Source organism: Leiobunum rupestre, chromosome 3 (genome assembly GCF_980474605.1).
Source record: "Leiobunum rupestre chromosome 3, qqLeiRupe1.1.hap1, whole genome shotgun sequence".
NCBI classification, from domain to species: Eukaryota; Metazoa; Arthropoda; class Arachnida; order Opiliones; family Sclerosomatidae; genus Leiobunum; species Leiobunum rupestre.
In genome coordinates this window covers 14693221-14718619 of record NC_143386.1, presented here as the reverse complement: position 1 = coordinate 14718619, position 25399 = coordinate 14693221, and the positions used below count along the sequence as shown (strand labels likewise).

The following is a 25399-nucleotide window of genomic DNA, read 5'->3' as shown; positions in this document are numbered from 1 at the left end:
GGAATTAATACCTCTAATTATTTGTGCCATCATTTTACACCCACAAGCGAAGGAAAGAGATAAATTATTAAATATTTTATTTAATTTAATTAAAAGGCCCAATGAAGATCAAAGGTTAGTTCTTTCAAAATACAGGTATCAGTGGAACTACATTCTTAATTATGGCTGTGTTGCGTAAAATGTTAAAAAGTGGGAAACTGATAAAATTTATAATCGTTAAATTGCCTCAGGAAATAGTTATTTTTGTTGGTAGCAGCTCTAATGTTAGGCTGAGGTTCAACCCATCACTAAATTCCTAAGGTGCCCTAAATTTGTTATACTGTGGGCCACATTTATTAGGTAAAAAATTTGCTAAGATAGGAAAAACTGCGTTTCCATTAAAATTAAATTTGTATTGCTTTGGGAGGCAAATTTATAGAATTTTATAGCTGGAAAGAGGGGATGGAAATTGTATTCTTAGATGTGAACGATTTCTAGCTATGCTGTTGATGCAGAAAGCGATAAATATGCCAGAGGTAATGTTTAAATAACTAAAATTTATTATAAACAAAATTAAATTTAAATTGACACTTGTTATTGGATTAAGGTAAACAATGTTTAAAAAAACTTTAAATTTCAAGTTTTTGAACTTTTTTTCCACTGCTAATGAACAATTGTATTTTTTCTTAACTCTGTGTTAGATTTTCTTGGACAATTAATCAAATAATAGTGGTTTGTTTTTTCATAGACACATGATCTTAACCGGATTTGTTGCTGTTGCTGAACGATTAGGTCCTGAAAAAGTTGAAGCAGAATTACTTCCTCAATGTTGGGAGCAAGTAAGCTAGTACACAAGTTTCACCAATATTTCCATCGAAATTGCTGTTGATAGTTATTAATTTAAACAAATAATAAAATATCAACAAACAAAAAATGCTATAATTTTTTAGTAAAAATGTTCAATCTTATGAAACATGAATTTGTGATGTTTAATTACTTGCTGTTCCGATAATTCTAATCTTTATTTGCAGATAACTCATAAATATCCAGAAAGAAGAATATTAGTGGCAGAATCATGTGGTGTTTTAACTCCATACATAACGGTATGGTTTTTTTTTTGGACTAGTTTATCACTTTGTGGATTTACTTGAAACCATGTACTGCATGAATGTGGTTGATCAGGGGTATAAGATTCCCTGAGTAAAGGTTTGACATAGGAGCTCATGTTAACAAGATTTTGCATACAAGCAGAAACTAAATGGATGGCAAGAGGATTGTAGAGTCAACTTCATTTCAAAGCTTTCCTACTCCAAAAGCATGCTCTTAATTTCAGGCTGTTAAGTGGCACACAAATTTAAAAGTAACTACCTTCAGAAAAGTAATTTAGTGTAATATTAAATTTTAAATTCTTATTCAATAATTCACCACAATAAGTAAGCACTTATTTGAGCTTAAAAGCGTTTCATTTTCAAACAAGTATTGACTACCTTGTTAAAAGGTGGAAAACCGTAATCTGGAGGTTTTATTTCAATTGCAGTGTATGGATTGAAGTTTAAGCATGATGTATCGTGCAGATTTCTTTTGGGAAAGACCTGATTAAAAACGGGCATTAGGAGGTAGCACTTCATAATCTATGCATATTTAAAAGGACCTTATGAAAGGCTTATCATCAAAATATCTAAAAATTTGGTCTGTGTGAGTTTTGTGGAGTCCATTTCTTTTTTGAAATTCTTGTAAAATAAAGTGTAGGATGTAAAGAATCAGTTGATTGATTAGGAAATCTTTTGGTACTTTTAAATATACGATTTGCTGTAGAAATGCTCTGATAAAATGTAGATTAAATTTAGAGCCTACGAATTGCTCTGGGAATATAAATATTTTGTCAGAGTCAATGTTACTTGGAACTGAGCTAATTCTATAGAATGTGTTAAAAACAGGAGATGGTATGTAAGCATTTGTGATTTCACACCATTGGCCAATATTGTAAAGTGGACGGATTTTATGTATTTATAAAGTATTTTTCAGTGCCACACATATTTGTATTATAATCGAATTTTCAAACATAAAAGATATTGTGACCATATGATTATTTAAGTTTCTGTATTTCAGAATTCCATTCGAAGCTCATTAGTTTTGTCAATGCTACATCAAATGCTACTGGAAGAAAAAGAGGAAGATGTGAGAGAAAGTGCCATTCGAAGCATTTCTGTATTGCTTGCTTTCTTGGAAGACAATGACAAATTTTCTCAAGCACTGAAGCTTCTTTTGAAAACATTAGTTGATGACAGTCAGAAGGTTGCTGATGCAGCGTTACATCTATTTCTTCCATCCATATGTACTTGGGCGTTGGATATTGGTTGGCTAGAGAATACCGTAATCAATGCTTTGCTAAATTCCATTCAAGAGCAAATAAATGTAACTATTTTTTTTTAAGTTTTTATCTGGGTACATTGTGCCAGACTTTTATGAAATCTGCTTTTTTATAAGATGGGTCGCAGTCAGTCGGTGAAATTTTAATCAATGTTGATAAATTATATCTAAAAAACGTTGCCCCCAATAATATTTTTGGTCTTGATATTTGTAAAACTTCAAATTGTAATTAAGTTATAATGACAATATTCAAAATAACCAGGTGGTCTATTTTCCTGTTGTGACTTTTAAGTCATTTTTAATATATAGTCTGCCTAACTAGTCCTATATGTATAATTTTGCCAATTTGGGTGAAGTGAACTACAGCGGCCTCATTGAATTTTATATTAATTTTGGTTGCGCCTGATAGACCTTGTCACGTAGATGCCGAGGGTATTTTTAATTTTGGCCGCAAATGATTATTTAATATTTGAATTTAATTTTTTTTAATTTTAAAAATTTCTCATTTTCATAGAATTTTATATTAATTTTGGTTGCGCCTGATAGACCTTGTCACGTAGATGCCGGGGGTATTTTTTATTTTGGCTGCAAATGATTATTAAATTTTTTAATGTAAATTTAAAAATTTCTCATTTTTGGGCATTTTTACGTGTTTTGTTGTAATTATTTCCGTCGTGTGTTCGCCGACACCACAGTTTCGGTGTCCTAATAATTTCCACGTGATATTCCGGTACTTCATAAAATCAATTACAGTTTTTGTTCATTTTCTATTTGTTTTGTGTTTTTGGGCCACAAAGTGATATTCCCGTACTTTATAAAATCAATTACAGGTTTTGTTCATTTTCTAGGTGTTTTGTTTTTTTGGGCAACAAACGCTTTTTTCTGGTTGATATTAAAAGTATATACTTGATGCGTAAGGCTTGGTACTGTCCTCTAGGTCACGTTATAGATGGCCCATTGCTTTTTTAGTATGGGGTTGGGGAGGCGCCGCGTGCCTCCAGCGCTTGAGCAAAGCTAGTGCGCGGCGCCTCCCCAACCCATACTAAAAAAAGCGATTCTCTGATTTTAAACTTAATATTAAAACTAATTGTTTAAATAATCTTCAAATTAATTATGTGATATGTCATTTTTAAGAATTCTTATTTATTTACTGAAATGGTTTTAATTTAACTTAGAGGACTGGTATGTAAACTAGCTTAATTCATCTAATATTGATATATTGAATAAAGATGCTTTTATTATTATTATTATTATTATTATTATTATTACTATTTGGAGAAGAATTTCATTGGCCACTTCTATGGCATACTGGGAAGATTGTATTGAAAATTCTCCTGCCTCTTTTAGAGTCCCCTCCTCTTTTGTTGGATGGGTTTTAATTGTTTCAATGTAAAAAATACACTGCCAAAACTAAGTTTTTCTTTTCAGAATTGGAACCAATCTCCAAAACCAAATAGTTCAGTTTTTTCTGCCAAAGAGGATTCAGCTTTAGTATTCCATCTTAGAGCTTTACACAATTGTTATCCCTTCCTCCTGTTATCTGTCATTCAGTCAGGTCCTTACGTAGAAATTAAACTGCCCCCTGCAGACTTAGATGGTAAGTTTTTTATGTATTTTTCATGTGTAATAATTTAATAGTTTTTCTAAGTTTAATTCTACTTCAGAACTTTTGTATCCATAATTTTTTTCAAAGATCTTGTGGAGAACACAGGGATAAATATTAGCTAGCTGGTTTGTCTTATGTTAACTGATTGAGTAATTTCTGGTCTGTTAATGACAATATGCATTATAAAATTTAAAAAAATATTTACATTATTAATTATAATAATTATAAATAATATTTTTATAAAAATAATGCAAAATGAAATAAACAAAAGATGTTTCTTTAAAATCAAATGAATAAAAAGTAAAAAAAAGAATATGTTGCTCTTAAGTCACAAAACAGAAATTATTAGTATATTATTCGCACGTATGCTAGAAAAACTTATATTCCTGGTGACTAGCTTGCGCTCGTAGACTTGTAAAAGTAAGAGGCTACTTATTCTAATTTTTACTTTTTATTCTTTTTATTTTATAAAAACATGTATTGAGTTCTGGTCACTGTTACCTTAGTATAAATTCTTAAATGCTCTGCAATCTTTAAATGGTATTTTGTTTAAAATGGTCTAGTTTTTGTTTCTCTTCAAATTTATTGCGAAGAAAATTGGTGCCCACACTGTTAGTGCTGTATCTGTTTCCTTGTGGCGGAACTATAATTTTTTTTAAAGATTTTAAATTTACTTTTATGCTTGTTGGAAACTTGTAAATTATAAACTTGAGTTTATTTTCTTTATTTTCTTCTTTACTGTAGTTGATCGACTACCAGTATTTAATAGTGAACTGATCGATCCAGCTGTGATATTAGGTGATAAAGATAGATTTATAGAACTTGTATCTTGCTTCGACAAATATGTTAGTGAAGAATGGTATAAATCATGGGAAACATTTGAGTGGATATTCAATTCTTTGTAAGTACAATTACCTTTTTTCATCATTATGTTTTATATAGTTTTAGTTCTTTTATAGTCTACCAAGGGCAATAGAGTTGCTACTCAAAATTCATCCAGGAGATCAAATCATAATTCATGCCTTTACCGAAGGAATTACTTTCTTTTGTCGTTTGTTTGGAAAAACATTTCTTTGGAATAAAATTAAACCCATTTTTACCAACTGTTTAGGAAACACTTCTAATGGTAATAATGAGTTCAAAATTATGACTATAGGTTTTGTATACTTACTGGCAGAATCATTTATCTTTTGAGATGGGGGTTATGGTTGCACATGTTTTGGCCAACTGGAGTTGTGTTTGCCATGTGTGTACTGATCACTCCGCGTAATTGGTGTACAGAGCCGTACCTTTGACTGTACTAATGGGATTACGCGAAATCTTTGAAGTCCCTGCCTTTGACAGTGCTAATCTAAGCGTAATCCGGTGTACAGACTTTCTAAGAGTGGTTAGCCCTTCGATCTACTCTTAGCTCTATCATAATTTTTTAAATGATTCTGTTGCCCTCAAAGCTATAATTACGAGTAAATTAATGAATTTGTTGAATATTACAATGTGGTTTATTAATTTTGTTTCAGACAGTCGTGACTCTCGCAGTAATTATGAAACTGCTGTTGTGCCTGTCTATGCTGCTGGAGTACTTGCAACATTTTATCAAGATGAAAATCTGAAAGCCTTAGAATCATTTTTAGAAGATATTTTATATGCATTAAGCATGAATCAAACAACTTTTCAAACTGTCCAGTCAACATTCAATGAGCTTAGGTAATTATTTGCCATTTTTATTTTTAATTCTTTAATGAAGAATGTACTAGGATTTAGTTGAATCTGCAATGCAGCTGAAAGAGCTTTTTTGAAAAACGTGTCCGTACTGGCTAACAAAAGGAGTAGAAAACTATATATTTCTTAGTAAAATCATGATCTTTTATCAAGTATACGATATTATTAACACTGAATTAAATTATATTTAATCACGCGCTTGTGCCTGCTTTAACATTGCAATATAACTAGATAAATTTCTTAACCCAAAAGCTACCAACGTTTTTCCATTAACTAGCTATCCATTCGTAGTTAATTAAGGTTCCGCCAACATCGTACTCAGTCTTCCTTTTGCATTTTAAAGTCTGAAATGGTCTGCTATCACCTTCCTCACCTCTTTCCTCAGTTGGCAAAACATTCATTTATTCCCTTCCATTTCTGATTATTTATTATAGCTATCATATCAACAGACATGAATTGCTTCTCACAGTTTTATGGAAGGGAGTTGTTCATGTTTCTTCAGTTGTACGATCAGTTGCTGGAAAACTTTTTGAACAACTGATTTGCACCGTAAGCGAACATTTATTAAGAAATAGGATTATTCCTGCTCTCATCACGCTTGCAAGTGATCCTGATATGTGAGTATAGGCCTTTTGCTTAGTCTTTAATAGAAATGGTTTTTAGATTTTACTGCCTTTCAATATTTTGGTGTGTGTCTGTAAAATGTGCTTAAAATTTTAGGACAAAATTTATAATGAAAATTATTTGAATACCGCGGTTTTCATAAAAATCTTATTACCCATTCAATTAATTAATTAATAAAACATTTAATAAAATTAAACTATTTTAATTTTTAAAGTGACGTAAAAGCGTCAACCGTTTCTTCATTTGGTGCCATTATGGAGTTCTCTGCTCAAAAAGATGTATGTACTACTATAACTTCCCGCATATTTAAGCCTAAAATTTCTAACTATTGATTAAACTATTATTAAGCTGCTTGATAAAGTTCATATGCAACTTCAATCGTTTTTGGATGATCCAATTTGTAAGGATCAACATACATTACTTTTGGCTATCATTAGAACATTTGCAAGGGTTGGTCCAAACACTGAACCAAAATTTAGAGATGAATGTGAGTAAAAGTTTACTTTATAATCAGAAGTTTATAAATAATCCCTTTGGCTACACATATCTATACAGTTTTGGTGGTAACATGCTTTAGATGTGCTGCCCAACTAAAATAGGCGGTCAATAAATGGTCATTTCCATTTTCTTTGTGATAAACAATTAGAGAAAATTTATAAAAATTCCTAATTAAGATTTTACTAATAAAAGTAGCTGCTATAGGAGGATGGACTTTTTGAATTTTAATAAGCTCCATATCAGGCAGTACATTCTTGTGAAATGGTCTTTTGATTTCCATTACAAGGATGTAACACATTTTAACACGGACTGAAGAGGGAAGTTCGATACTTCCCCCAAAGATGATTTAATTTAAACTCACTTTTTTTTATTTCGCTTTTTTACATACAATTTGGAGTTTTCTAATTGTAGCTATTTAGGTTAACAATTATAATATATTTATGAAAAACACTAACTGTATTGAGAATATTTATACATCTGTTTTGAAATCTTTATATTTACAACCAAATTGAATTTACTTTCTTAGTTGTGCTTCCACGGTTAGCTGTATTAGCAGCTCATAACAATCACGCAACGACTGAATTGAAACGAATTGATGTCGCAGTTGCTTTACTTGATGCTTATACCGCTCTCTCCTGTTGTTGTATCCTTTATACTTAAAACATAAATTTATATTGAAAGATTCAAGAAAGTGAAAATATTAAGGGTTTATCTCTTATTGCTTTCTATTTCCACCAGTATACCCTTACCAAAAAATAAGTTGGTTTTTAGTTGGTATTTAGTTGGTATTCACATTTAAGTTGATATTAAGTTGGTTTTAAGTGGTCAGCATATTTCAGTAAACTAGTTAAGTTGGTAATAAGTTGGTTTTAAGTTGGTGGGAAAATGCCTTTTTCTTTAAGTTGGTATTTAGTTGGTTTTTAGTGGTCAGAAAATTACATATTATTTTTTAAGTTGGCTTTAAGTGGTCTTTATTAAGTAACATTTTAAGTAAGTTTTAAGTTGGCTTTGAGTGGTCTTTATTAAGTAACATTTTAAGTAAGTTTTTAGTTTGTTTTAAGTTGGTGTTAAGTTGTTTTTAGTTGGTATTTAGTTGGTATTTGTCTCAAATACAAACTTAAAACCAACCTAAATAGTTCTTAGACCACTTATTTTTTGGTAAGGGTATTCCGAAGTGGTATTTTGCGGGTTGAAAATTGTGGTAAATAATGTTAAATAACGCTATGGTAAGAAATGGGATGTGGTAAATAATAATAGACAATTGTAAATATTAAATTTTAATAAATTATTTACAATATTTAAAACTGAAATCTGCATTTATGGGGGTAAAATCTTGTTCATTAATGTTAGCAGACTTCTGAAGATTGGCAATGGCCAAAAAATGGGTTCAGCAACAATGTAGCAATAATTTTCAGATCTCTCAAGCCACTTTACCTTGTACTTTAATTATTTGCTAGTGAGGCTGTAGCTGAGACTGAAACTGAAAGTCTCTAAGATACTTGGACTGAAACCACTATATTTAGAACAGACTAGAAATTGTCTAATTTATATAAAACTTAAGAACAAAATTGATAGATTTAATTTATGATTTTCTTGATTTCATGTATTATTATACACTATAAACCCGTATAATTTACCGTTATTTAAAATAAAAGACGTCTTTACCGTTATTTACCACTGATATGCACACTATTAGATAACGCTGTTACCACGTCTTACATTATTATCAATTATTACTTTTTAACGATAAGCCAAATAAACGAACTTAACGCAACTCAACTTAAAATATTGGTTGTAGAAAAAATTAAATCATTATAATGAGATTTTTTTAATCTATAGGGGTAGTTTCTAATGATAATTTTTTGGGTATAAATATTCCAAAATGATACATCTACAGTATAATTATTGCAATAATATATTAGTCTAAATCTACCTAGAAGGTTAAAGCTACATTAAAATCAATAATGAGTCAGTCTAATTTAAAGTACTCATGGATTCTTATTTTGAAATTCAAATTTCATTCCAAAGTCTTGTATCTTGACTTGTTTGATGAAAATTTTATGGAATTTAATTCTTAACTTAATCCAATTTAATCTAACTTTCTAAGTATTTTGTAGTGCTTATTACTTTCTTTAACTCCTCAAAAGTTTTGCGAGAACAAATTATAGCTGAATCTCTTTTACCCGGACTTCGTTGCCTTTTGAGGGACATGCAAGCTGTGGCCCCCCAACATGTTGAATCAGTTTTAAACATGATTCAAGATTTTGAAGCAAAATTAGAAGCCACTAGAACTGTTGACAGGTTGGTTTCGCATTTAATTTTTAAAAACAATTTTTATTTCTAGTTTTCAATTCAGTCTGTTTCTTTTAACATAAAATTAGTGATCGTACAGGGTGACATTTGAGTCGGGGTCGGTGTCGGGTTTTTTTTGGATTTTTCACTTTTAAGCGATTTCTAATTGTAAAACTGACGAGAGTAGTCGCATCGCTTCAATGGCCGACTATTTAAAAGTAAAAGTAAAACCATAAGTGTATAATATTGTTTCATACGTGTGACACTTTCTATTCTTTATATGTAAAAAATTTACTGACAAAACAGACTGCATTACGGGCTTCGTCGCCGTTTTGCGTCCGCATGCTAACGCGTCACACGTAGCCTTTGACAGCTCCTCGCTAGAGGGATATTTTCTTCTTGTGATGACGTCACTTCGTTACTAGCTCTCAGTAAAATTTTCCCCAAAGTGACAAACTTATGGAACAATATTATAGACTTATGGTAAAACCAACAACGAAATCACGGCGAATGAGAGGCGAGTGTGACGCGAGTAGGAGAAGCTAACGTCTTTGGCACTTTTCAATGTAGAGGTAGAAAGGGGGTCGGCAACGAAAATCCCCGCTTCCTTCCCCCCCTCCCTAAACTAGGTCACATTTGGCGCGGGGGGGTCGGCATTTTCTTCCCCCCTCGGGGTAAGTCACCGAAGGTCATTGACCTCTGCAGAGTGGCGCGCGCTGATTGGCGCGTTAACTACGCGACGCGGATACTGCACGCTGATTGGCTGGCGCGGCGCGCCGCGGGAACCACGTGGTTACCACGCGCGTGTACTGCGCGCTAATTGGCTGACTCGAAATTGTTCAAAATGGCGCCGATTGGCTGGTGTTTTGGCGCGAAAAGGGGTCAGTACTCCTTTAAAGGAATTCCCGGGCTCGCTATACTCGGGCATTGTTAAGGCGGTGACAGGTTTGATTGATTGAGCAGGTGTTTATCGAGGAATGCGCCGTTGCTAGGTTACCCAGTACGCTGTTAGAGACTCGGGGAATGTGTGACCTTGTAGCTATACAATAAAAACATTTTTTTTTTGGCGGGAATTTAGACAAAGGGTTAACATAAGTTTGTAACTCTCTTTTAACGGTTATTATATGAACTCTTAGTAATTTGGAAAATTCACGTGATTTGGCCGCCATCTTTAATGTCGCATATTCAAACGGGTAGGGTGACCATCTTTATTTTTTTAGGAAATTTACCATATTTACGTCAATTTTTTAACGCTTTTTAAACAAGTTGTTCCTAACGGATTTTTATATCGTTACGTACCTAGATGGCTCGAACTTGATTATTATGACATATACATCATATATTACCGTCACGTAACTTTTAATAACGACGCGAGGGAAAGCTTTCTAATTTATATTGAATACATTGCCACTATACGAAATATTTACATAAATTAAACAAGGTCGGTTCGCGCTCGTGAAATTTAAATAAACGTTAATAATGTGGTAAAAAGCTAAGCCTAACAAATACTTCGTCGTCAAAACTACGGTTACACTTTTTGTTATAATCTCCCGCGTATTGACTTAATAATAATGGTATTTTATAGCGTCATATGAAATAACGGGCGGAAATAACTTACGAGTTTAAGGTGAATCCTACAAAGCAAGAATTACATTTGTATAATAACCAACATTTACTAATAAAAAAATTATAAACTGAAAATGTTTTTGAAATATATTACGTCATTTAAACAATGACCAATCAAATCCCTTACGTCAAATGGACAATGTAATAGTATTATATAAATTTATAACGCTACCAAGTAAAAACGGTTTTAAATGGCCAAGTCAAACAGCGATTTATAGTCCTCCTGTATTCATCCATATTATAAATATAACTCTTAAAATATAACTTAACATTTTTAAATACAAAAGTAAATTAATTAAAAAACGCAGCCGATACATTTAAGCGATCATACAAAATAGTAAGAAATATTTGTTTGATTTATAATACATTTTTAACGGTCTGCTACGTTTTACATTCTGTGATGTTAATATGTTTGGGTTTTAGTTCTTTAACAATTAAACTACTTTACATCTAAAAAACCAATGTGTTGCTTATTTGAATTGATAATAAAACTTTTTTACAAAACTCAAAAATTAATAATACAATGTTATAAAATAATTTTCAACTCTGAACCTGAAATTAAATATGTTTGTGTCAAATTGTTATCACTTTTTTTTAAATTATCTTAGATCCTTCTATGTTTAAAATAAAAAACTCTGATTTAAATTTAAACTTTATTTTACAACATTTGTTGTTGACACAAACTAACTATCGTTAATAACATTTAACACGCTATCAATAAAAACCACTAACTCGTCTATCGCCTTTAAGAATCCAGTTTTTGGGGGTCGTTCCAAATGCATTTCGGGAGAATTATGCTCTTTTTGAAAATATCTCATTCTTTGTGCAATCAAATCCATTTCAAGTTGACGATTCATTTTTTTCAATTCTTTATTTATATGTTTAATCAGTTCATAGTCCTTGTTTTCTTTATAAGTCATTATTCCACAACAAAAACAAAGCGAAACTAGTTTGTATAAAACGCGATGTGTTTAGTTCAGTACAGGTCGAACACAAAGGAATCTGATTACCGCTAACTATCTCTCCACGCCGTTAGCGCTCCTCTGATTACCACGAACTATCTCTCTCCACGGCGTTAGCTCTCCTTTAAAGGAATGCTTTTCTCCACGTTTATCTCCATTGTTGATTTACTTAGAACAGGTGTTGAGCGGAGAATCCCCCGTTGCTATGGTGACCTCGGCGCGACGTTTATTTGAGTATCAACAAACTTAGCAAATACCTTTAGATTGTTTCAATGTTCAATTCGTTAACCTCGCATGGTTTAAAAGTTCTCCACTTAAATATACGAAGTTTGAGAAAAAAACTTTGACCAATTTTGTGTTTATTTAGAATCAATTAACATATCATTAGATGTAATTATACTAACTAAAACTTTTCAAATTATGGAAAATAATGAGTTCAAAATAAATGGTTATAATTACTGTTTTACAAAAATGTGTTAAAACCGAAACGGTGGCATAGTTATTTCCGTAATAAATGATTTAAGTTTAGTTGAGAGTGTATTTACGATAGCCAAAGCAACTATCAAAAGTATCGACGTCAAATTACCTAATAATAAAATTTACAGGATTATAGGATGTTACCGAGTAACAGTGCTCTAGAATTTATTAGTGATATGAATTCCAAATTGTCTTATTATACGAATATTGAAAATGTAATTTGGGCTGGAGATATAAATATAGATCTTTTATTGCCACACAAGAAAATAGTTACTGAGTACCTAAACGTACTACACGAAAACGGCTTTTTTCCATGTATAAATAACGCTACTCGAGTAACTTCCACTACTAAAACGAGTATTGACCACTTTTTCATTAAGCAAAACGTAAAAAATGAAGTGTTATCCACTACTCATATAGTTCATATTACAGACGACTACCCAATTTATATTAGTGTCCCTAACATACGCGAAACAAATAAACTGAATAATTCAAAAGAAGTTATCGAAATTGATTATGAAATTTTAACCAAAAATATCGGAAAAGAAACGTGGAACTCATTTTTGAAGAAAACGACCCTAATCAAGCCTCGAAACTATTTGTTGATGTATTAAAAAAACATATTAATCTAACGTCATATTTCTTTCTCTCATAAAAAAAAATAAAACCTTGGATAACAAATTCAATAATTGTATCGATAAGGAAAAGAGATGCATTAGCTAGGCGTATTAAAAAAGAACCATTTAACGTTGCATTAAAAAAATATTATATAATTGCCCTTCTTAGTAACATTTCTAAAATATTGAAAAAGTTATAAAAAATCAGTTAATTAACTTCCTGGAGAGCTCAAAATATTTATCGAAAAATCAATACGGTTTTAGAAAAGGTCTATTTTTGAGCTAACAGAAATGCTATATAAAACTATTGATCAAAATGTAAAATCTATTGGCGTATTTTTGGACTAAAAAAAGACATTCGATACTGTTTCCCATCCTATATTAATACAGAAATTAGATCTGGTATACGTGGAATTGTATTAGATTGGTTTAGAAGTTATTTACTCGAGAGATATACAATAGTTAAAATAAATAATACCATAAGTAACTCACTAGTAATGAAATTTGGTATACCTCAAGGTACAATTATTGGCCCGATATTGTTTTTAATATACATAAATAATTAATGTAACATCGAAATTGATGAGAAACTCGTATCGTTTGCGGATGATACTGCAGTTGGGCAAAAGTTTTTTCCAAGACAGGAAGGGCTCTAAATATAGTTTATATGAAACTTAAGGAAAATTTATTAACATTCAACATAAATAAAACTAATTACATTTGTTTCTCCTCGAGAACGACTATAGATTTGTTACATGAATAAAAAATTCACGAAAATAATAATTGTAGAAACTGCACTGCAAAATGTTTAAAGTTAGAAAGAGTAAATAAACGGGGGGTAATAATAGACAGTAATATAAAGTGGAATGTACATGTGACCTATATCACTAACAAAATTCGACTATGTATAAATTCCGTGAAATTAAACACTTTTTAGAAATACCGTGGTTAAAAACAGTATATTACGCCCTAATTCAATCAATTATATCATACGGAATAATCGGCTGAGGTGGTACTTATGATACTACAATCGCATGCCTTGTAGAGGAGGAAACTTCCTCTCATGTCCTTCGTGTCTGTGATTTTTACGCCTGCTCAAAGTGTAAAGTTAATCTAACAATGCCTCACGTGCATATATCGGTTACGTATACATTAAACTATTATAACGGAAATGTAATGTTTTACCTTTGGGGATTTTCATGTACACTGTTTGAAAATGTATTAAAAAACATTTATTAGTTTTGAATAAATCTTGGGGTTTTTTCATGTCATTACATTTATTAGTTTGAATAAATCTTGGTAATATTTTAAACAATTTTATATCCCTATTACAAATTGCATATCAAATAATTGTTATCAATTTTTTTTATTTTCATGTAATAACATTTTCTTGCCATTACACATCACATGGGATAATATTTTTTCACAGAAATCAACACCTAAAAATGTGTTATTATTGATTGTAGAAGTGATATCGGAATAACTTAAATTATTAGCTGCATTTAGGAAATTAATTTCCACTCGTTCATCCCACGATAACATTAAACAATCGTGTTGGATTTGGGATGGATGATCAATTTCGCAACCGTTACACTTTTTTCGTATATAACCCTCAATTTGACTAATTGCGGCAAGTTTTATTTCATCGTAAACACGTTTAACCTCATTGAGGCACGCTATAACCTCATCGTACTTGTTGACAAACGCTTTCCATGTATAAACGGAGATGGCGAACCCAACCTTGGTGGGGAAAAACGTTCCGTAATTCACCCCCACCCCGCGTACCATTTCTCGGATGTTCAATATTCTTCGACCTTGATAAATACTTAGTCAATTTTCCTTGTATTCGACCCCTCTAAAAACCACGAGGACGGTGGTGCAACACAACTAAAAATGCGAGTATGATTAAGCTAATATAAATTAAATGTGTTTATATCTTGGTGTTTGTTTTCAGGGAAGGGATGAAAGTTTTCCAAATTTCCCCGATAAAGGCGGTCGCAGTTACCCCCGATTGCTCGATACGTCTTGGGCGGGTTAACGGTGATTCTGGTATTACACTATTGGAATTTGAACTTAAACAAGTGTGGATGGATCGAGAGCGAATTACAACATTTTTCGAAAGCGAATCCACACCACCGTCCTCGTGGTTTTTAGAGGGGTCGAATACAAGGAAAATTGACTCAAGTATTTATCAAGGTCGAAGAATATTGAACATCCGAGAAATGGTACGCGGGGGGGGGGGGGTGAATTACGGAACGTTTTTCCCCACCAAGGTTGGGTTCGCCATCTCCGTTTATACATGGAAAGCGTTTGTCAACAAGTACGATGAGGTTATAGCGTGCCTCAATGAGGTTAAACGTGTTTACGATGAAATAAAACTTGCCGCAATTAGTCAAATTGAGGGTTATATACGAAAAAAGTGTAACGGTTGCGAAATTGATCATCCATCCCAAATCCAACACGATTGTTTAATGTTATCGTGGGATGAACGAGTGGAAATTAATTTCCTAAATGCAGCTAATAATTTAAGTTATTCCGATATCACTTCTACAATCAATAATAACACATTTTTAGGTGTTGATTTCTGTGAAAAAATATTATCCCATGTGATGTGTAATGGCAAGAAAATGTTATTACATGAAAATAAAAAAAATTGATAACAATTATTTGATATGCAATTTGTAATAGGGATATAAAATTGTTTAAAATATTACCAAGATTTATTCAAACTAATAAATGTAATGACATGAAAAAACCCCAAGATTTATTCAAAACTAATAAATGTTTTTTAATACATTTTCAAACAGTGTACATGAAAATCCCCAAAGGTAAAACATTACATTTCCGTTATAATAGTTTAATGTATACGTAACCGATATATGCACGTGAGGCATTGTTAGATTAACTTTACACTTTGAGCAGGCGTAAAAATCACAGACACGAAGGACATGAGAGGAAGTTTCCTCCTCTACAAGGCATGCGATTGTAGTATCATAAGTACCACCTCAGCCGATTATTCCGTATGATATAATTGATTGAATTAGGGCGTAATATACTGTTTTTAACCACGGTATTTCTAAAAAGTGTTTAATTTCACGGAATTTATACATAGTCGAATTTTGTTAGTGATATAGGTCACATGTACATTCCACTTTATATTACTGTCTATTATTACCCCCAGATATTTTAAATTATTTACTCTTTCTAACTTTAAACATTTTCCAGTGCAGTTTTTACAATTATTATTTTCGTGAATTTTTAATTAATGTAACAAATCTATAGTCGTTCTCGAGGAGAAACAAATGTAATTAGTTTTATTTATGTTGAATGTTAATAAATTTTCCTTAAGTTTCATATAAACTATATTTAGAGACCTTCCTGTCTTGGAAAAAACTTTTGCCCAACTGCAGTATCATCCGCAAACGATACGAGTTTCTCATCAATTTCGATGTTACATTAATTATTTATGTATATTAAAAACAATATCGGGCCAATAATTGTACCTTGAGGTATACCAAATTTCATTACTAGTGAGTTACTTATGGTATTATTTATTTTAACTATTGTATATCTCTCGAGTAAATAACTTCTAAACCAATCTAATACAATTCCACGTATACCAGATCTAATTTCTGTATTAATATAGGATGGGAAACAGTATCGAATGTCTTTTTTTAGTCCAAAAATACGCCAATAGATTTTACATTTTGATCAATAGTTTTATATAGCATTTCTGTTAGCTCAAAAATAGACCTTTTCTAAAACCGTATTGATTTTTCGATAAATATTTTGAGCTCTCCAGGAAGTTAATTAACTGATTTTTTATAACTTTTTCAATATTTTAGAAATGTTACTAAGAAGGGCAATTATATAATATTTTTTTAATGCAACGTTAAATGGTTCTTTTTTAATACGCCTAGCTAATGCATCTCTTTATATATCGATACAATTATTGAATTTGTTATCCAAGGTTTTATTTTTTTTTTATGAGAGAAAGAAATATGACGTTAGATTAATATGTTTTTTTAATACATCAACAAATAGTTTCGAGGCTTGATTAGGGTCGTTTTCTTCAAAAATGAGTTCCACGTTTCTTTTCCGATATTTTTGGTTAAAATTTCATAATCAATTTCGATAACTTCTTTTGAATTATTCAGTTTATTTGTTTCGCGTATGTTAGGGACACTAATATAAATTGGGTAGTCGTCTGTAATATGAACTATATGAGTAGTGGATAACACTTCATTTTTTACGTTTTGCTTAATGAAAAAGTGGTCAATACTCGTTTTAGTAGTGGAAGTTACTCGAGTAGCGTTATTTATACATGGAAAAAAGCCGTTTTCGTGTAGTACGTTTAGGTACTCAGTAACTATTTTCTCGTGTGGCAATAAAAGATCTATATTTATATCTCCAGCCCAAATTACATTTTCAATATTCGTATAATAAGACAATTTGGAATTCATATCACTAATAAATTCTAGAGCACTGTTACTCGGTAACATCCTATAATCCTGTAAATTTTATTATTAGGTAATTTGACGTCGATACTTTTGATAGTTGCTTTGGCTATCGTAAATACACTCTCAACTAAACTTAAATCATTTATTACGGAAATAACTATGCCACCGTTTCGGTTTTAACACATTTTTGTAAAACAGTAATTATAACCATTTATTTTGAACTCATTATTTTCCATAATTTGAAAAGTTTTAGTTAGTATAATTACATCTAATGATATGTTAATTGATTCTAAATAAACACAAAATTGGTCAAAGTTTTTTTCTCAAACTTCGTATATTTAAGTGGAGAACTTTTAAACCATGCGAGGTTAACGAATTGAACATTGAAACAATCTAAAGGTATTTGCTAAGTTTGTTGATACTCAAATAAACGTCGCGCCGAGGTCACCATAGCAACGGGGGATTCTCCGCTCAACACCTGTTCTAAGTAAATCAACAATGGAGATAAACGTGGAGAAAAGCATTCCTTTAAAGGAGAGCTAACGCCGTGGAGAGAGATAGTTCGTGGTAATCAGAGGAGCGCTAACGGCGTGGAGAGATAGTTAGCGGTAATCAGATTCCTTTGTGTTCGACCTGTACTGAACTAAACACATCGCGTTTTATACAAACTAGTTTCGCTTTGTTTTTGTTGTGGAATAATGACTTATAAAGAAAACAAGGACTATGAACTGATTAAACATATAAATAAAGAATTGAAAAAAATGAATCGTCAACTTGAAATGGATTTGATTGCACAAAGAATGAGATATTTTCAAAAAGAGCATAATTCTCCCGAAATGCATTTGGAACGACCCCCAAAAACTGGATTCTTAAAGGCGATAGACGAGTTAGTGGTTTTTATTGATAGCGTGTTAAATGTTATTAACGATAGTTAGTTTGTGTCAACAACAAATGTTGTAAAATAAAGTTTAAATTTAAATCAGAGTTTTTTATTTTAAACATAGAAGGATCTAAGATAATTTAAAAAAAGTGATAACAATTTGACACAAACATATTTAATTTCAGGTTCAGAGTTGAAAATTATTTTATAACATTGTATTATTAATTTTTGAGTTTTGTAAAAAAGTTTTATTATCAATTCAAATAAGCAACACATTGGTTTTTTAGATGTAAAGTAGTTTAATTGTTAAAGAACTAAAACCCAAACATATTAACATCACAGAATGTAAAACGTAGCAGACCGTTAAAAATGTATTATAAATCAAACAAATATTTCTTACTATTTTGTATGATCGCTTAAATGTATCGGCTGCGTTTTTTAATTAATTTACTTTTGTATTTAAAAATGTTAAGTTATATTTTAAGAGTTATATTTATAATATGGATGAATACAGGAGGACTATAAATCGCTGTTTGACTTGGCCATTTAAAACCGTTTTTACTTGGTAGCGTTATAAATTTATATAATACTATTACATTGTCCATTTGACGTAAGGGATTTGATTGGTCATTGTTTAAATGACGTAATATATTTCAAAAACATTTTCAGTTTATAATTTTTTTATTAGTAAATGTTGGTTATTATACAAATGTAATTCTTGCTTCGTAGGATTCACCTTAAACTCGTAAGTTATTTCCGCCCGTTATTTCATATGACGCTATAAAATACCATTATTATTAAGTCAATACGCGGGAGATTATAACAAAAAGTGTAACCGTAGTTTTGACGACAAAGTATTTGTTAGGCTTAGCTTTTTACCGCATTATTAACGTTTATTTAAATTTCACGAGCGCGAACCGACCTTGTTTAATTTATGTAAATATTTCGTATAGTGGCAATGTATTCAATATAAATTAGAAAGCTTTCCCTCGCGTCGTTATTAAAAGTTACGTGACGGTAATATATGATGTATATGTCATAATAATCAAGTTCGAGCCATCTAGGTACGTAACGATATAAAAATCCGTTAGGAACAACTTGTTTAAAAAGCGTTAAAAAATTGACGTAAATATGGTAAATTTCCTAAAAAAATAAAGATGGTCACCCTACCCGTTTGAATATGCGACATTAAAGATGGCGGCCAAATCACGTGAATTTTCCAAATTACTAAGAGTTCATATAATAACCGTTAAAAGAGAGTTACAAACTTATGTTAACCCTTTGTCTAAATTCCCGCCAAAAAAAAATGTTTTTATTGTATAGCTACAAGGTCACACATTCCCCGAGTCTCTAACAGCGTACTGGGTAACCTAGCAACGGCGCATTCCTCGATAAACACCTGCTCAATCAATCAAACCTGTCACCGCCTTAACAATGCCCGAGTATAGCGAGCCCGGGAATTCCTTTAAAGGAGTACTGACCCCTTTTCGCGCCAAAACACCAGCCAATCGGCGCCATTTTGAACAATTTCGAGTCAGCCAATTAGCGCGCAGTACACGCGCGTGGTAACCACGTGGTTCCCGCGGCGCGCCGCGCCAGCCAATCAGCGTGCAGTATCCGCGTCGCGTAGTTAACGCGCCAATCAGCGCGCGCCACTCTGCAGAGGTCAATGACCTTCGGTGACTTACCCCGAGGGGGGGAGAAAATGCCGACCCCCCCGCGCCACCTGTGACCTAGTTTAGGGGGGGGGGAAGGAAGCGGGGATTTTCGTTGCCGACCCCCTTTCTACCTCTACATTGAAAAGTGCCAAAGACGTTAGCTTCTCCTACTGACGCGACCTTTGTACCTTCGAACGAGACAAGTCGCTGAGAGAATGGGCTGTTGGCTTGCTGCATCCTTCCCGTTTTGGTTGTAGGCTGTAGCTAAGCTCGGCGTTTATTAATTTTTTATTGGATTTGGAAAACCCGACTTAAAAAAACACCGACCCATAAATTTAATAACCCAACCCGAGGATCCCCGACTTACCTGGTCGGGGTCCTAGTACGATCACTACATAAAATTTAATTTTTCTCCTAGTTTATCTGCACATTTACCCTCGGGTTATGCAACTAACCAGTTAGGCTTTCGTTTTTGATTATAGTAAAGCATAAAATGAATAATGCATAGTTTCATAAAAACTTTCTACTTCTATAACTACATAACAACTAAAGGGGTCTCACATTCCTAAGAAACTCATTAAATTCCTTTGAGGATCAAATCTAACAAATTTGTCCAATCATCTTTATGTTATCGATATTTCAGACGGACATCATAGTCAAGTCTCATAAGCTCCCCTCTATTTCTTTGCCTATTTTCTTGTTTCTCCCGCTAGGGGTGAAAACCCAGTTTAGGCTACCTCGGGTTGGTATTAACGACGACGGGGTCTTCTCTTGCGTACCGTAGGCCTAAACGTAACATTAAACCTTTTTATTCACCTTAAACGAATTATTATTATGACCTAAACATGAAATATAAAACTCAGTTAACATTTAGTACTTTTCTATGTGGAAATTTGTCGTAACTTGCAGTCTAAACTGATTTCAAATAAGGCAAGATTTGAAATCCTACCTACTTTCGTATATTTTCATAAGCACATGGAAGTATAATTCATAATTTAAATCAACAATTTTTTTTAAAATCACTTGATTTAAATCGCGATTCAAATCCCATCAAATTGATTTAAATCAGACAACCCTACAGAAAAGCGAGTTTTGCATGTATTCAATATCCACTTCTGTAAGTTGATGTGTTTTTACATCATATTCAGGTTTCATTAAAGAAAATAATAGGCATGTGCGAGCCTTGATTTTTGGGTTTCAAGCCGAGCTTCGAGTATGAAAAATTTCACTTTTTGAGTATCAAGCCGAGCTTTAAAATTTTAAGAGCTTTCGAGCTTAACTTATATAGTGGTTTCGAGTACTGGAATATAATTAGGCTTAGCTTAAAAAGGGGGTTTCGAGTACTCTAATAGTTACGTTTAGCTTTATAAAGGGGGTTTCGAGTACTCTAATAGTTACGCTTAGCTTTATAAAGGGGGTTTCGAGTACTCTATGATAGATTTATCTTAAAAAGGCTCTGAATAATTTGGTTTATTAAGTAAAACACTTTAAAATTAAAACTGCCAAACAATTGACAATAAACAGCTAGGGCACCCTACGTTATGTAACTTATGGTTTTGATTTATTATTATTATTATTATTATTATTGAGTGGGGTGGCAAGCCAAACACTTCGACCTAAGGTCCATTGTGCATCCCCAAACTGGTTGACTTAAGTAAGTCCAATTGCCGACATAAAGCTTAAAATCTGCCCGGCCGTGATATTAGAGACGTCATACGTCTCCAACCGATGCATACCCAAATGCTCAAACCTCTGGGCTGCATAGTAATCGCAGCTACAGAGTACATGTGAGACAGTTTCCTCCTCAGCTAGACAAGATCTGCAAATCGGGTCATCACTGACCCCAATTTAGTTTTCTTCATTTAAAATCAGTGACCAATCAGCAGGGCTGTTTTAACCAAATTTGGGCCCCAAGGCAGACTTGTGGTGTGGGCCATGGTGGGCCCTCCCTACCAGAGTTGCAGACTTGACTCGTTGAAATGATAAATGCACACTCAATCCTGTAGAGGTCGGGGATGGTTAACTTTTTTTCAATAGATAAAGCTCCCAAAATTATTCGTAAAACGTTTTGATCAATTAATTTATATTTCTGTATTATCCGATTAATTTTTTGATAAATCTGTAAAATTAATCGGAAAAACGACGTTTTTTTTGATAAAAAGCTAAAATTTTACGAATAGTACATGGTTTTTTAATCATTTTCCGAAATATTAACTGGTAAATTTCTTTGTTCACATTTTTTTCCCGAAAAAAATCAATTTAAACATAGATAATGATTAACCGTTACCGACCTCTACAATCCTGGACCTAGTAGTTTTGAAAAGCAGACTTGTAAGTAGTGTATATTTTTAAGAGAGCCCACTTTACCTGGACCCCTCCGCCGATCTTTTTTTTCGACGAGTCCAGGACTCTTCCCTCTTTCTTGCCCCCCCTCGTTTAAATTTATATGTTCTTTGATGTTTGTCGAATAAAGATACGTAAATTAGAAATACCACAGTCTTTTATTCTTGACAACAACTTTGGTTACAATTTTATCTCAAAGTAGCGCTCCGATTGAAGGTCAGAGAGGGACTCCTCCACGTTTCCCGAGCGGCTCCCTATATAGGCGTAGCTTCCCGCCAAAAATCAGGTACATCCAGCGCCATCTGGTAGCTTGAACTCCAACTTAAAGGCCCCGCGGTTTTCATTAGCCAAGGCCCCCATTACAGAGCGTTTCAACTAAGGAATTTCGTGCTCGAAGCTCGATTGAGTACTCAAACAAAATTGAGTCCTTGCACATGCCTAGAAAATACTTAGACGTATCATCATATGTGAGAGTACAATTACTTATAATGTCACTTAAATCAACCTAACAATATTTAACTAAGCAGATTTAGTGTGTAAATTTGTATGTTTTTCCATTTAGCAGCCAGGCTCTTGGTCTCTCAAGCGCTCAAGCAAGTATGGAGGATATGAAAAATAGAGTAACAAAAATATTCACAAATCGACCAACTGGTGGTCGCCCTAGTATTTCTGACATCTTTCAACTAAGAAAGAAACCGTAATAGATCTAAGATGCTTAGTAAGATGGATAACGTAAAAGTAACACAAATTAAGGCTTTAAATTTATGTTGAAATATATTTTTAATGGTACCATACAAATGTAGTGATCGAGATGAGCTATATAATGTAGAAAGCTTGCTTTATTCTCTGGCTAAAACATTAGTTATTCGACTAAATTAGTATAATTTTTAATAAACAATTTCCAGCATTGTGTAAATAAGATCATTTGTATCATGAATCTCAGGAATTATGTGATACACCCTTCTTTTCAGAATATTTTGAATAAGAACAATCGAAAGCATACTTTTGTAAGACCATGGCACTATTTATTTTGTTAAAATTAGAATATAATAAATATATAAATTATTTTTTAAGTCATTATGCTTCAGTAATGATTAATAATTTAAACATCTGAGATTCGTGGCTTTCAATTCATGTTTAAAAATTTGTATTAATAATATTTTAAGTTTGTCTCATTCTTTGAATGTAACATGTACAATTGTATATTACTTGTAAAGTATACTAGTTTAAGATTAAGTGATTAGATTTCACTATACTCATTTTATATTAAAAATCATATGGCAGTTGAATTCAATTTGGCTCTCTGACTACACCAGATGCTCAATCACGGCATTTGAATGAAAATCCTCTTTGTTATGGCGTTTTTACTAAGATATTCAATTCCTTTCAGTTCATTAGATAATAAATTGCATGAGATGTACATGTATCATCTTGGCTTCTGGGTGGGATTTTGTTTAAACATCTTGAGGATTTAATTGTTTTTTTTTGGGGTAGAACAGGATTTATGTTTAAATCAGACTTTATATTATGTTCTGCCTTTTTAAGTGCCAGTCTTAGAGATATTGTTTATTTGATATGTGTAACGCTTATTTTTGGTCAGTTGTGGTCTATTTTTGTTCGGTGGCACTTAAAGAAACAAGCAGTTAGTACTCTGGCATTGTAACAAGACTTCAAGAGTTGTGGCATATCAGTGAGTCAGTTCTGTGCAGAGTTTTATGGGGTTTTACACAGTTTTTTTGGTTTCTTTTCTATTTATTAAAACTTGAAGAGGATATAAGTAATAGCTAGGTTAAGGTTAGCTGTGCTGCAACCCTGCAACAAAGTTGAAAACCCTAATGTTGTTATGAAAGATGCTGGTCAGAAAATATCAATTATGAACAGTTATTGTTGCTGTTAAAATAAGCAACTCACCTGCTCCAACCAAGAAGTTGGTGGTAAAAGTTTCCAGAAGGACGTACCATTCCTTAATTTCTTATACATGTTCAATTAGGTCTCACCGGCTCATTTCTTTCAACAACCTTTTTTTAGTTTTATAAATCTACAAACTAGACGTAACAAACACACTTCACCAATAATAATTATAATCGGCTAAGATAGTACCCAAAGTACTGCCTTAGGCCCAAGTCATCTAGCGACTTTTATTGCTTTTATATCAGGTGACCCGTGTTACAGTGCTTAGGAGTGTGGTGGCAAGCCAACAGCTCCCTACACTAACTATTGCCATAACCTCAAGTAGTTTTTATGATATGTAAAAGGTACTCTAGTATTCTAGGATATTCCTCAGTGTGGATAGAGAACATTTTGTGGCAATACAGAGTGAGCAATATAGTTGTTTGTTTTCCATCGATCATAATCTGAGAAATCCACCATATTTCGGCTACTGATGACCAAATAAACTAGCCTTTTAATGAGCACAATACTTTAGACCAAGAACGTATTTAGGTACTGAGAATGTAGGAGTTGATCTATTTACAGAAGCCAGAATTTCTACATAGGCGAGACTGAAATTCAAAAATTAAACTGTAATATCATCTTTCAGGGACTTAAAATATTTTTTCTTGACACAATAATTGAGAACCTATCAAATATATTGCTTGGTATTTTATCTTGAAAATCTAAATTCTGCTTTTAATTAAAGTTGCACAAACGAATTTTAGGAGCTAAAGGGAATATACAAACTCATATTAATGCTGCATCAAGATACTTCACATTTCTTCCTTCAAGTTTAACAGGGTGATTCCCAAAAGTTAGGTTAAAAACAAGTTGCACATGTTAGCAGATGATTTTTCGATTTAGTTCATACTCAAATAAATTGATATTTATGTAGTCGTAAAAATTTTATCAAAAAGGTATTATGTTCTTACAGTCAATGCTATATGGTGTTATACAATTGGCAAAATGGGGTTTTCATTTGAGAAAAGATTGTTTGCTGCCTGGAAGATAGACTCCTAAGTTCTCGCTACCTAAATACGTTCTGGGAAAAACAAATTAAAGATAATCTTTTTTAATGCCTTAATTTGTGTTGTTTAACAGTGTTTTTGACTAGAAGTATTTTATATTATTAAATATAATATAATATTAAAAGTTATACCGTTAAATGGACTTAAGTGTTGATAGGATTTAAATTATTTAACATAAAATAGGTTAGACAATGAAAGCATACCATTTTCATACATTCCAGCCATGGCTTTATTGTATGTTTAAGAACAGAAATTAATATTTATTATAAAGGTATTTTAAAGTATTTGTTTTATGAAATGTATTATATAAAATAAAGGTATAAATAAG

The 25399-nt window shown here is 32.4% G+C and overlaps 1 protein-coding gene across 3 annotated transcripts in view; it reads left to right on the top strand.

Moving 5' to 3' along the window:
* The window catches only part of LOC149949550 (RAB11-binding protein RELCH homolog), a 45806-nt gene extending 20413 nt beyond the window's left edge, over positions 1-25393 (top strand). For 2 of the 3 annotated variants that reach the window (XM_090167854.1, XM_090167855.1), the window contains 14 exons: positions 2-114; positions 728-818; positions 1011-1082; positions 2089-2394; positions 3778-3946; positions 4700-4856; positions 4915-5081; positions 5473-5659; positions 6109-6291; positions 6513-6576; positions 6647-6785; positions 7323-7439; positions 8944-9097; positions 22674-25393. In XM_090167854.1, coding sequence (XP_090023980.1) covers positions 2-114; positions 728-818; positions 1011-1082; positions 2089-2394; positions 3778-3946; positions 4700-4856; positions 4915-5081; positions 5473-5659; positions 6109-6291; positions 6513-6576; positions 6647-6785; positions 7323-7439; positions 8944-9097; positions 22674-22812 — 2058 coding nt within the window. In that variant the 3' untranslated portion in view covers positions 22813-25393. The remainder of the gene's footprint in view (position 1; positions 115-727; positions 819-1010; positions 1083-2088; positions 2395-3777; positions 3947-4699; positions 4857-4914; positions 5082-5472; positions 5660-6108; positions 6292-6512; positions 6577-6646; positions 6786-7322; positions 7440-8943; positions 9098-22673) is intronic. The other variant, XM_090167856.1, reaches the window with a different exon arrangement.
* The last annotated feature ends 6 nt before the right edge of the window (positions 25394-25399 follow it).